Raw genomic sequence first — 12,618 nt, forward strand, 5'->3', positions numbered from 1 at the left:
TTAATTGTCAGTAATCAATTTGACTATTAATAATCTGTCCAAATCAGCTGCTTGGAATTTGATTTACGAATCTGAATTGTCTAAGATTTACCAATTGTGATGGTGAAAAACAATTGTTGTGAAGTAATGATGTAATAATAACAGTTACTATATTAAAATATGTATTTATGCATACTCTTCTAAAGAGAAAGTCTACAAGAATGTTTTCAGTAGGAAGGCTGCGTGTTCTTCACAAATGTCTCAAGATATTGAGGTTATCTTTTAAAGATTATAGTAGCCTCCCAGACTTAAAAAATTTGAATGTCGTTAGGACGGTGGAAAAGGTAATTGATACGAATACAAGTATATTTATTGATAGTCCTATACACGTCAAAGTTCTTCCTATAGATGTCAACGACTTAAAAGCTCATAATAAGTTAACTATGACTTTGTATAGTAAGGGTCAGGATACTAATGATTTCCAAGTTAAACAAACTTCAAAAAGGCTAGAGCTACTTAATAAAAACAAGACACCAGACAGAAATGATGTGTGCCTTGTGCATGTTCCTTATAAGCTGAAAGTTCAAGTTTCAACCAGTGAAGAAGCCTCTGTGCATTTAAGTAAATTAGAGGCTGAAGAATTTATTGTGAAGACACAGAAAGGTACAATTAATATTGCAGATTTGAAGGCGGACAATATAAAAGTTGAAAGTGCTTCTGGTAATATTGAGGCAGAGGGAAGATTGCAATCTTCAAATATTGAAATGACCTCAGGATTGAATGGATCAATTAAATGTAATAGCATAATGGCTAATGCTTTTCATGTTACAACACATGCTGGTCCAATATTTGTTAACTCATGTTACAGTGACAATTCCCACTTCATAACTCTAATGGGAAATATAAATTTGAAACATTTGCACAGAACAGTCAAGATAGAGATAATACAAAAGGGAAACCTACATATACAAGGATTTTCTGGAAATCTTGAAGCTACCCTTAAGAGTGGCGATGTTTTCATGCATGCTACACAGTTTACACACAAAAGTAGTATATTCATTCACGAGAAAGGCAAAGTTGAACTATTAGTACATGAAATTGTGAAAAATTTGCCCAAAACCAATCTAATTGCAGACAAAATAAAAGTTGATGAAAAGATATTGAAGAAAGGAAGATTTATGGATGACTCTCATCCCATGAGATTTAGATATGAAAAGGATCGTAAAAATGAGCTTCATATTGTGTGCAAGAATGGCTCTATAGATCTAAAAGAAACAGACTTACCATTCATTGTGTAACTGCATTTTTTTTCTGTCTTAATTGTAAATTTTTATTTATTTTTAGTGTAATGTATACAATTTATTGATTAAATATGTATATAATTTGCATGAAACTTTCATTGTAAAATGCAGACAATTTTTTTACATAAACATTATTTATTTAGTTATTCATAGCAAGTGGTAACAATGTAAGAGGCTACTACTATTTTATACTTTTTAATACTGCATTTTTCTTTAGATATTAGTAATATTGTCTTCCATGAAGATTTTGACAAAGGCAGATTGACGGCTGTTTTAATCTTGCATATTATATAATTTATTTAAGATTTTTATAACTAGATTCAGTATGGTAGCAAAATAAGTTAAGTAGTTCATGTTAAAATTATTACTGGTGGTAGTTGAAGACTAGGTTTATTATGTAGAACCTATTTTACATAATAAAAATTATATTATACCTGTTGACTGAGGCTTTGCTTATTTGTTAGTTATAAAATCCTATGTTTAGTTTAATTTAATTAATTACTAAGGACATGTCTTGTTACAAATTGATGACATGTAAACAATCCTCATATCGCTTTGATTCATAAATAATTTTTTAGTTTTCTTACATTTCATATAACATGAACGGGCCAAGGGGTGATGCAGTTTGGCGAATTACACTTCTACAAATTGCTTCATTTTAATATGCCGGTAAAATACTCACAATTAAAATCCATTTGTAAAAAGATATGGTTCGATTTTTTTCTAGTTACTTATACTCAATTGTTCGTTTATATAGATGGTAGGTACAGCAGTCCAATCCCAGCAGAGTTTTCAAATAACTCATTACTATATATACTATAACTAAATTTTTTTAAATTAAATTTGTATAGGGCAATCTGATAACAAACAAAAATTAAAATGTGTGTGTTCAGCTATAGATTTTCTGTTACAAGTTGTAACCATAAATACCAACCCTTAGGATAGAAAGTACGTAATATAAATACTTAAGTTATTTTGATCCTCACATTTAAAAAATCTCTAAAATTAATTAGGCTAAACTTAAATTATTACACTTAGTTAAATTAGCTTTTTATTTGAGTAAGTATATAATCATAATAATTAGTGATAAAGAGTTTAAAAACGGATTGTAATTATTTTCTAATACTCCATTATCCATATTAACTAATTGCGGCAATTTTTTTATTTATTTTTAAGTAGGTAACAGTTAATTGGGTACAAAGATGATTCCAGCAGACAGTATAAAGATAACGACGCCGTTTATATGCAGTGAGCGATAAAGCGCGCGTCAGTTAGTACTCGTCGTTCGCCATGCCGGCCTGTGCGCCAGAGTACCGCTTTGTGCGTTCTAATACTGATCTTCTCTTTTCGCCAAGACCTAAGCGATGTCCCCACCAATCACCTTACACTCTACGGCGATCCTTCTCTTCTTCATTCTCTCTTATACCTGAGGAACAAGCTGTGCCGCCGGAACACCCATCGCCATTATTGAAACTCATACGGATCCTGACATGGTTACCACGTCAATTTCTTCGACCGTTGTTTGCGATACTTAACGTTATCGCACATCCAGCTTGGAAGCAAATACTCTTGGTGCTGCCGACTCTGTGGATTGCCGCTTCGTTGTTCATATTTTGGAAGTGTATTCAGTGCCCACTTGGACTATTGAAAATGGTCGGGAGTGCCTTATCAAGCAGCCCCAACAAGCAAAAAACAGTATTAATTAGTGGTGGAAGTTCTATTCAAGCATTGCATCTCGCTCGGAACTTTCACTCCGCCGGTGCCAAAGTGATCGCCTTTGAAATTGAGAGCCAGTTCCCGTTGCTAAAATATTCGGCTGCTGTTAGTAAGTTTTATACGGTACCTCGACCAAATTCTGGTGATCCCTTGGCATACACCCGATCCTTGAAGGAAATTGTTCAGAAAGAGTCCATTGTATTTTATGTACCTGTCAGCTCTTCGACGCCTGCTTACTTCGATGCTTTAGCGAAACCTCATCTTGAAGTGATTGGGTGTCAGTGTTTTGTACCGTGTGCTCGTGACGTTGTCGCTTTGGATGATCCACTAGAACTCATCCGCGTATGTCGCGTAGCAGGTTTACCAACACCGCAATTTTGGGTTGTTGCCAGCGAGGATGATGTTAGGTCTTGGTATGAGACTCGTGCCATAAAGGGCAAAAAATATTATATTGTAAGTGCAGGTGCAAGAGGGGCAAAAGATCGTATGAGATTTGTATTACCAGAAAGTGCAACGCATTTTAGATTCCATCGTGAAATCAGTGCAGAAAAGCCCTGGGTCATCATAAGAGAACCAAAGGGAGAAAAGCTAATGACGTGTACTACATTGAAAGAATCGAGGGCAGTTAATAATGTTACTTGCCGATTAGAGCCTGATAGAAAGGGCCTAATACCACAAAAGGATGAAGATACAGATGCATGGGTACAGAAATTCGTTTCGTGTCTTACCGCCGCGCGCCCAATGACTGGTCACATATCCTTCAGGTTGGTGAAAGATGAAAATCCTGAAAACGGTAAAAAGAAAATAGTGGCAATCGGTGCACGCGTTGGTGTGTCTTTACCTTATTTGTGCCAAGGATCCAAAGGATGCGCTCATGGTGCAACCGTAGGAAAGCTTTTGAATACTGTGCTCGACACCCGCGAAGCTCTTTTTGCGTATTGGGATCCCCTCCCATACTGCGCGTACTTCCAGTCCCGTTCAACGGACGACCGCCGCCCGCCTACGCCGGAGCCCTGCAAGACTCCGCCACATGCACCCAATTGAGTCTTGAAGAGGCTAGTGTAATACACTTTGTACCTGAGGAGCGAGTGAATGTACTAATAAATATAGTACACGACTTTTTAAAATACGCTCTCTGTTTCTCCTTGTCCTCTTGTCCGGACTATATATAAACGGTTCCGCGAACAGAGGACGACGCCATTGTAACTACTAAGTAGATATGAATATTATTGTTAAAGTCCTTTAAGAACTTGCCATAATAATTTTAATTTTAGTTGTTAAGACTTCGAATATTATTATAAATGTTTATTTAAATGTACCTACTAATATAAACTTTGAAAAATATATTAATTTAATAAAACTTTTTTTTACTCCTTAAAAAATACTGGCCAACATTAACAACGTTAATTTATTTGTTACAAAATTGTGTTAGTCATTAATTTCATAATAAATTGTATAAAGAGTATAAAAGTTGCTCGGTAGGTACCTACCTACCTACTGTTATTTACTTAAGCGATAATATTGATTGAAGCTTAAGAAAACAAGTCAAGAGTTTACGATAATATTTGCATGGCTAGTCCAAAAGTCAATCGGGCATTATTACCTTAAAATACTTAAATACTACTTGAGACAAATTTATGTTTCACAAAAGGTGAAATTGATAATTTAGGTTGTCTTGTATTTGTCGATAGATGACATATTTATATATAAAACGATTTGATATAATACTGATAATCTAAAACTTATTATTTTTTAATTTATTTTTCCTGACACCATTCGAAACGAAAATTCGTATATATATATATATATATATATATATATATATATATATTGTAAAGGCATTGAATGTTGCGATAGAAAAAAAGCGACTGCATTACAGATGTATGATGAAATGCATATAACAAGTGGTCGCGGTGTACCTTCGTAATAAATATACACAGGTCAACACAAGGTATCGCGTTTAATGTAACTCACGGCCGTCATAACGGTTCATTAAGGGTTTACTTAAACCAATTAGTAAAGTTAAATGAGTTCATCACATTCTATATAATCATTCATTCTTTAAGTAGTGGGAAGCATTACATCATCTAGCCACATCCTTTACATATAAATTTAAATCTACAATTAGAGATTATTTAATTTTAAAGACGCCGTTAACGGATTTGAGTATCTCCAAAATTAATAATGGTGGAGATCAAACTATCTATTCATTAATCATAATTAGTAAAACCATTTATTACTATAGAAATAGAAAGTGGTCTGAAGTTGATTTTAATTCGTTAACAGTGTTGTTAAAGTATGAGCTATCAATAGCGAGGGACATTAATGTTTATCAAGGTTCAGGTCACAGGACAAAGATCGACTTTCTGTTTGTGATTTAAATTCTAGAAAAACTCTAATAAACAATGATTTATCCATATGGAGAGGGTAAGTAACTATCAAGTATCGCTGCACTTTCAATAATGACAGGTCAAAGACATTCATAATCGACGAGGGCGTATGGAATATTTCAAAAGTGCGCGAAGTATTTGAGAGTGTTGGTATTGGAGTAACTGGAGGTGCGATGTCTGTCTTTGGGAAGGGACATAATAATCATTAATTTATAAAGTATGTTAACAAGCAATTCTAAAATTAAATTTATGTCTGTAGTGTGTAGCTTCCAGCTCAGACTTGAATTTACCTTCTTACGTCAATTTTCAAGGATGCCGGAAAACCTGAATTCGTAGTAGATTACATATAAACTACAGACCACACGCAAGGCTGGTAGCAGTAAAGCGGGTCCCCTAGGGCACCATGTCCTCCATTGTCAAAACAGTATAGGTGGGCTTTCTCGCCACGCCACACTCAACGACATCTTACGCTCTATTGTCTCTGTCAATATTTCAGCCATTATGCCACAGGGACCAAACTTTTTAAATTTGTTTTAATTTTCTATTTCTTAATTTTTATTATACATAATTATATGTTATGATCATTATTATATGAGGCAAATAATGTTGTAAATACTGTATATATCTGCGTTGGAAATGCATCTGTTTAGTTCAAAACAAATCTTTAAGAGCTTATTTTCAACTCATTATTGAATCGCGTCTTTTATTATCCTAAACATGTTTTCTAAGGATTTAATAGGATTACACGAGTTCACCTTTTTGTATTGATTTCGGTTATTACAAATATTATTGTTTAGGTTAATTGAAACGAACATCGTTTCACGACGACGAGGTCGAAAACAATTTCTATAAAACTAACAGAACCTAAACTAAGGTCCGCCATCAGCGCGTCTAGCAAACGCTTCCTAACGATAAACAAAGCGTTTACCTATATACGTTATTATGTAGATTGGTTTTCGTATCGAAAGGATAATATGTGCATCCTTTAATATCGATTTAACAGACACGCACAATGTTTATGAAGCTCGCTCACGAAAACGAAACACGGAAGCTTTTTGCATGATTTTATATTTAAGCTCGGCAATTTGACTTTGAGGTTTACACATTTTATAAGACATTGTTCGTATACCAACCGTTAGCTATGTCCTGTTGCAAATATATTATGTATTACTATATCATCGAATAGTTAAAATAAAAGCAAAAACACGTTTTTTGACAAAACTTGATAAGGAAGAAAGATCTTTTATCAAAATGAAACAAAAAACTAAGTTTTATTCATCTTAAACGTTTAATGACCCCAATAATCCTCTTACGGCAGCAGACATAACACTTCGTGGGAAATCAACGAACTGAATTCTTTGACGATATTAATTAATACATTCCATACTATCTAATTCAATAGCAATGTATGCTATATATACCTTATATTATTTCATTGTTTATGGGTGATATCACTGTATTGGAACGTGATACAAGTTGTGTTCAGACATATAATGTTGTAAATGATTTTAATATTTTCTTGGTTAATTAGATTTTCCGTCCGGTTTTTATCTTTAACTTTTGACCCCAGCATTGGTTAAATAGACACAGATAAACAAATATATGACAACAAGTTTGTAAGTTTATGTCACTTATGTAATTTCCTCCGTTGATATAAGTCAAATTAATTGTGGATCTAAATTATAGTTCAATTATTATCTAGTGTATTCTGTAAATATCTACAGTAAAATTATGTCATGAACTTGCGCAAAGTACCTTCCTTACAATGAGTAGTTGGATGAAGCAAGTTTGATTGGAAATCAGTCTACTACTACTAACAGATTTTTCCAACGGTTACAAGGTTTAATTATGGTCTATATATTTCTGTATTGTTGTAATTAGCAACCTTACCTTATAAAATACATAAGTTTTGCATTTCTTGCGCTTACCTAAATCTTATCGCTTATCTTTATAAATATTATTCTACTGTACGGGTGTATGTCACGGAACTCCTCTTAAACGACTGGACTGATTGTAATGAAATTTTTGGTATGCGTTTGGATGGTGTAGATTCACAAATCTGTCCGGAAGATGGGGCAGTCGGTATCTCGGTTATTTATCTATACAGCATATAAACAGCTGGTATATATATATATATATATATAAATCTTCTGTGCATGTGTTCGTTATTAAACTCCTAAACGGCTGGACAGATTTTGAGGGAATATTTAGTCTGTTCAAGTGGAGTCAATAATGATGTACATTATTAAATATTTTGTTTGTGTGTAAGACGTGTGTACAGTATAACGTCTGTCGGATACACTAGCATGAAATATATTCTTCTCATATAAATAAAACTAAGATAAAAGTACCAAATACAAGTAAGTATAGAACAACTTGTATTTAGTATTCACTTTATTAGGAAAATACTACGCATTATCCTAATAGATTAGTTGAAAATCATTTTTATACCAAAGTCCATCGTCCAAAGCGTTCCGGTAGGTCAGACGGGATGTAGACAAACAATCTTATCTTTGACATTTGTTCTGTGGTTTTTACAGTTTTCATGTTGTAAATACTTGTCAAATTACTATTAGTAGAAATTAGCTAAAAGATCTTATACGTACACGATTAAATTACATGAAGTTAAATATTAAAATTGTGAAACTTTTCCAACATTTGAACGCAGACAATTCGGATTTTTATTCAAAATATTAGAGTATCCGCAATATTTAGCTTTAGTTATATTCAACGAAAGATAAAAACTGAAATGAAATAGTTATTTGATGGTTAAATAAAATGTAAATATAATCTTAAAGGTTATCCTTTACGTGTCGTTTTTTATCGTTTATAATCGCCACTTCAAATCTATTTATCGCGTGTATAATGCGCTATCTAAGAAGAACAATTAAGTGCAACGCCAGACAATTGTATTACATATATGCATAATTTAATATAAATGTCTATAACCTCCGTCTGATAGAGAGGTGAATTACACAGTTGTTCAAAGTCCGGCTCACTAGACGACACGACCCACATTCGTGACATTTTATATGTACATATTTAATTAATAAATCTACTTTAACCAAAAATTTACTAATGACTCCATTATCCAAATAGAAACCTAAACATAGTTTATAGTGAATAAGAACTATTCTGTGCAATATTTTCAATTTTTTACATTTTAATATTTTGTTTCTGTTTGTCTATTCCTAGAGTTGTATGTTCTACTGAAAATCTATAAGATTACAAGCGATGAGGATATTCAAATAAATTATTATATTTTGTTCAACTATCGTATTGATTTCGGATTGCCCCAATCTTGGGAGTTATGGTATAAGAGTAAAACAGTTTGAATTTTTTTTGTGATTAGATATAACATGTTACAATAAGATATTTATTTATATAATACGATATTATCGTGGTTAGGTAATCCGGCGCTACGCCGTAGTACTAAGCTACGAGGTCATATTACGGCGTAGTAGACAGAAGTACTTAATCTATGATAATTATCTTTTGTATTTATTTAGTCTACTCCAATGCTCGCTTGTGGTTTATAGAATCAAGATTAGCATAGATCATGGTAAGGAGACGAAGCAGGTATACGTCGTTGTCTGTTTATTTTATTTATATTAATATATTAGGTTGGAGAAAAAGTCTTTTCGCATTATAGTATGTATAAACTTGTAATAAAATCTCTTTGGCTATACTATTTGTATCTGGCTGGTTTTGGTATCATTAAAAGTTTAAATTTTAAAGAAGATAATTCCAAATTCAAATAAGGAAAATATGTGATTTTTATTTATTTTTTGTACTGTAAAGATGAGTGAATTTAGCGAATCTAAATAAAATTCTACTACATAAAAGGTAAAAATGCAACGCAAGCCGCGAAAAAATTTGCCATGTTTATTGTTTAAAAGTAGCACAAATTTGGTGTTTTCCATCGTGACATTTTGATGAAAAGTGGATCATTTGCGACAAGAACACAGCATAAGTTAAGATTATGTTGATTGATATTGGCAATAAAAAATTTGAGCTACAACGAATGTATGATTATTCTACTCTTCTTGAGATCAGCAGTAATGTCCTGACACACTTTCGATCCAGTTTGCTCCATCAAATTGCTGATGATCGAGAGCGAATGAGATGAGCGGAGACGAATTCGATTTTTATATTATTATTTTGATCTATCTCGAAAAATTTGTTTAAAGGGAAATAGCGTTGTATCAATGCTTCAATATTTTAAGTCTTACTGGGTCACCCACACGGCTGACTTTATTTTCGTACGTTCAAATATTAGAGCAATAACCTAGGGGTATTCCATCCGGCGCACTATTACTTTATTATAATATAGTAGCCGACGATCGGTCGGTTCGCTTTTGGTCAAATAAGATCAAATATCGATCTTTTATATTTGCCACGCTACCTCCCGAACTAAAAGGTACGGGCCCTTACCTGGCCCATGGCCCAGTAGGAATAAAAAGGAAATGACGCATGTCAGACACAGGGAAAGATTAAATAAGAGATATAACAGGGAAAGATTGGAAAAAAGTAGCGAATATGAGAGAGAAGTGGAAGAATTTTGAGGTAGTCTTCATTCCATCGGAGGTCGTGTAATAATAATAATTACATGAACTTAATGTAATCTTAATTACAGTACCCGAATAAAGGCTATTTTTATTTTATAATTACAATTATACACCTATATCCTTAATAATAAATGACTTGAATTCATTAAGAATAATAATAAAATGGCTCTGTGACTTACATGTTTCTTGGCCTCTGAAACGAGAAACTTCCATCGTTCCCTATACTTATTCCCTATACATTATTAAATATAGAACATACATTACTATTATATATATAGTACATATATTACTTTATAATGTATGTACAGAAAATGCGTATTAAAGTAAACAATCGCATCTACTTCATGTTTTCCTTGCACAAAACAAAAACAATTTTAAAGTTGAAACGTTTATCTAAAAGAAATTGGTTTTAGTTCAAGTAGTATATTCATTCATGTAGTCTGTGGACACAGCCTACATACTGAGCATAGACACATTTAGGTGCAAAAATAAATCCAGTACAGACCAGTCGTAAATTGTATGCTATATCGCGCCCAGACATCGTAGGCCATCATATTATTGATAAATCGTAATTGGATCCGGTTAAGATTAATTAGGGAAATAATTCTGTTTTCTGTTACAATTAGTGCAATCAGTATTCAATTAAAACGTATTATTTTAAGGTTTTATATATGTAATTGATTATAAGTTTTTGAGTCCTACGAGAACGTATACACAAACTGAGTTTGATACATTTTCGTGTGTTATTTCAGTTAAGCTTACCTCGATAAATAAAATAATAAACATTATCTTATGAAATAAACTTCACGACCTTTCCTCATACTTATTTAATATATATTAAATTTACGTAAAACTATGATATATAGTTGTTTCGGAGGCATGTGACCACATACACTATAGAAAACTGTTTGTTTAAAGTTTTAAAATAGATCTAGAGGAAATTTTTAAAATATTTTTGTTTACGGTAAGATAGTTATAACCAATGACCTACTTATAGTTAATGTTTTGGCGTGTAACGGTAAAGGGAATTTTATGATAATAGAGGACAGCACCATTGTGGTAAAATTACTATTGCTGTCCCTATTTCTTTCTACAGTATCGATAGTGACAAATATATAGCGCATTTTTATATATGAAAATTTATAGATGTTGATGACTTGCAATTTTATTTGTAACACCCCGATAGGTTTAATCGGATATTTGAAGGCTTTGGAAAAAGACATGCTTCTTATAACGATTGTGCTGCATTACGTTCCAAAGAAATAAAAAAGAGAACACAATTCAAATTAAACAAATGACGTTACTGTTATCACCTCGATCTAGAATACCATTAGATGAAGCGGCCATAACTTGGTGGAATCTTCATGAAAATCCAAGTTGTAAAACGGTTGAAACGGCAACGAAATCAACAAATACAGAAAGTGAATTTATTACAAAAGCAAACATAAAAACAAAAGCTAACCCAAAAGAAATAGTTCTTCAAAAATGGAGGGAAAGACATTCGAAAGCAAATCACGAACTCGTAAGAAAGGCAGTTATTAATTCGATAAAAGAAAAATTTCAAAATACAAAGCATAGAACTATCGCTCCTAATTTAAGTTACATTAAAGAAGATAATGGAATAGCAGTGCCTACTATTATAATAACGAATGCGGATGTCGAGGAGACATCAAATTTGAATATGGACGAAAAGCAGCGAAGGAATTTGGACTCTGTTTTTGAGGGCTTGAGGGTTGAAGGTTTCGAGGGTGATGGGTTAGACGTCGGTCACGCGAGCAGGCTTCAGATGGAGCTAGGTGGTGAGGTGGCACAGTGTAGGCCTTTGGCTCGAGACGCTAGGGCGGGCGCGGCGGAAATACGCGGGCTTCTAGACATGCCGGTAAGTTTTGTTAACTTTATAACGTTATAATTGGCAGTTTTGTCAGCCAGCCAGATAATATACGTAAGATAAAAAAATATCACAGAGTATTATTAAAGAAGTAATTTTATATCATACAATATATATAACAAGAGTAAATCAATGGTATGCCTTTCCTAGAAAATATCCTGAATAAAAATAAATAAGAATATATTTAAAACGTTATTAATAAAAACGAAGTCCTTGTTATTTAAAGAATTTGATGAATGTTTATACTTATAAGTAGTTTTCATAAAAATTGCATTTCAATCAAGCCAATATCTTAGCAATAACTAAAGGTATAGTAAACATAACAGGCTGGAACCGGTGCTTATATACCTATCGGTATTGATAACACAAATATATAAACAATATTAATTAATAAACGTCCTAATTACCTATTAATAACTTAAACAGTGATCATGTTCTCAAAGAGTGCTATTCATAGATCCACTAAACATTTCCTATAGTTCTAATTAACACGTAATTATATTTATCTATGGCCGTGAATGATAGTGAAGGGACTACGTGATTCGTCAAATGTATTTTAAAATAATGATGTTAGAATTATTTATTTACTATTGACAGCAAGTCCAAGTCAAAGTCGAAGGAGTAATTCCGATTTCAGATAAAATATTGTGTAAATAAGCAAAATTTGTTTTCTTAGTATTATTCCGTAATATTAATAGGTTTGGCACGAGGTACAGGATAAATTTGACAAATACTTAAGTGGCTGCGTAAAATAATAGCATGATAAAACTAAAAAA

The 12,618-nt window shown here is 32.7% G+C and overlaps 3 protein-coding genes across 3 annotated transcripts in view; all 3 read left to right on the forward strand.

Moving 5' to 3' along the window:
* The first annotated feature begins 72 nt into the window (after positions 1-72).
* LOC123712546 lies at positions 73-1,781 on the forward strand. The gene has a single exon (XM_045665703.1). It carries the CDS (start codon positions 168-170, stop codon positions 1,275-1,277), a length of 1,110 nt encoding a protein of 369 aa, XP_045521659.1. The 5' UTR covers positions 73-167; the 3' UTR covers positions 1,278-1,781.
* A 759-nt stretch (positions 1,782-2,540) lies between these two features.
* On the forward strand, positions 2,541-4,346 carry LOC123712423. Its single transcript, XM_045665502.1, has one exon. The coding sequence runs from the start codon at positions 2,571-2,573 to the stop codon at positions 4,038-4,040; it is 1,470 nt and encodes a 489-aa protein (XP_045521458.1). The 5' UTR covers positions 2,541-2,570; the 3' UTR covers positions 4,041-4,346.
* Positions 4,347-11,804: 7,458 nt separating this feature from the next.
* The window catches only part of LOC123711634 (rootletin), a 49,250-nt gene continuing 48,436 nt past the window's right edge, over positions 11,805-12,618 (forward strand). The window contains exon 1 of the mRNA XM_045664277.1: positions 11,805-11,833. Coding sequence (XP_045520233.1) covers positions 11,828-11,833 — 6 coding nt within the window. The 5' untranslated portion in view covers positions 11,805-11,827. The remainder of the gene's footprint in view (positions 11,834-12,618) is intronic.

The sequence above is a fragment of the Pieris brassicae genome, chromosome 7 (genome assembly GCF_905147105.1).
Source record: "Pieris brassicae chromosome 7, ilPieBrab1.1, whole genome shotgun sequence".
NCBI lineage: Eukaryota > Metazoa > Arthropoda > Insecta > Lepidoptera > Pieridae > Pieris > Pieris brassicae.

Coding starts and splice junctions, on each gene's coding strand:
- LOC123712423 (XM_045665502.1), top strand. CDS start 2,571: ATGCCGGCCTGTGCGCCAGAGTACCGCTTTGTGCGTTCTAATACTGAT.
- LOC123712546 (XM_045665703.1), top strand. CDS start 168: ATGCATACTCTTCTAAAGAGAAAGTCTACAAGAATGTTTTCAGTAGGA.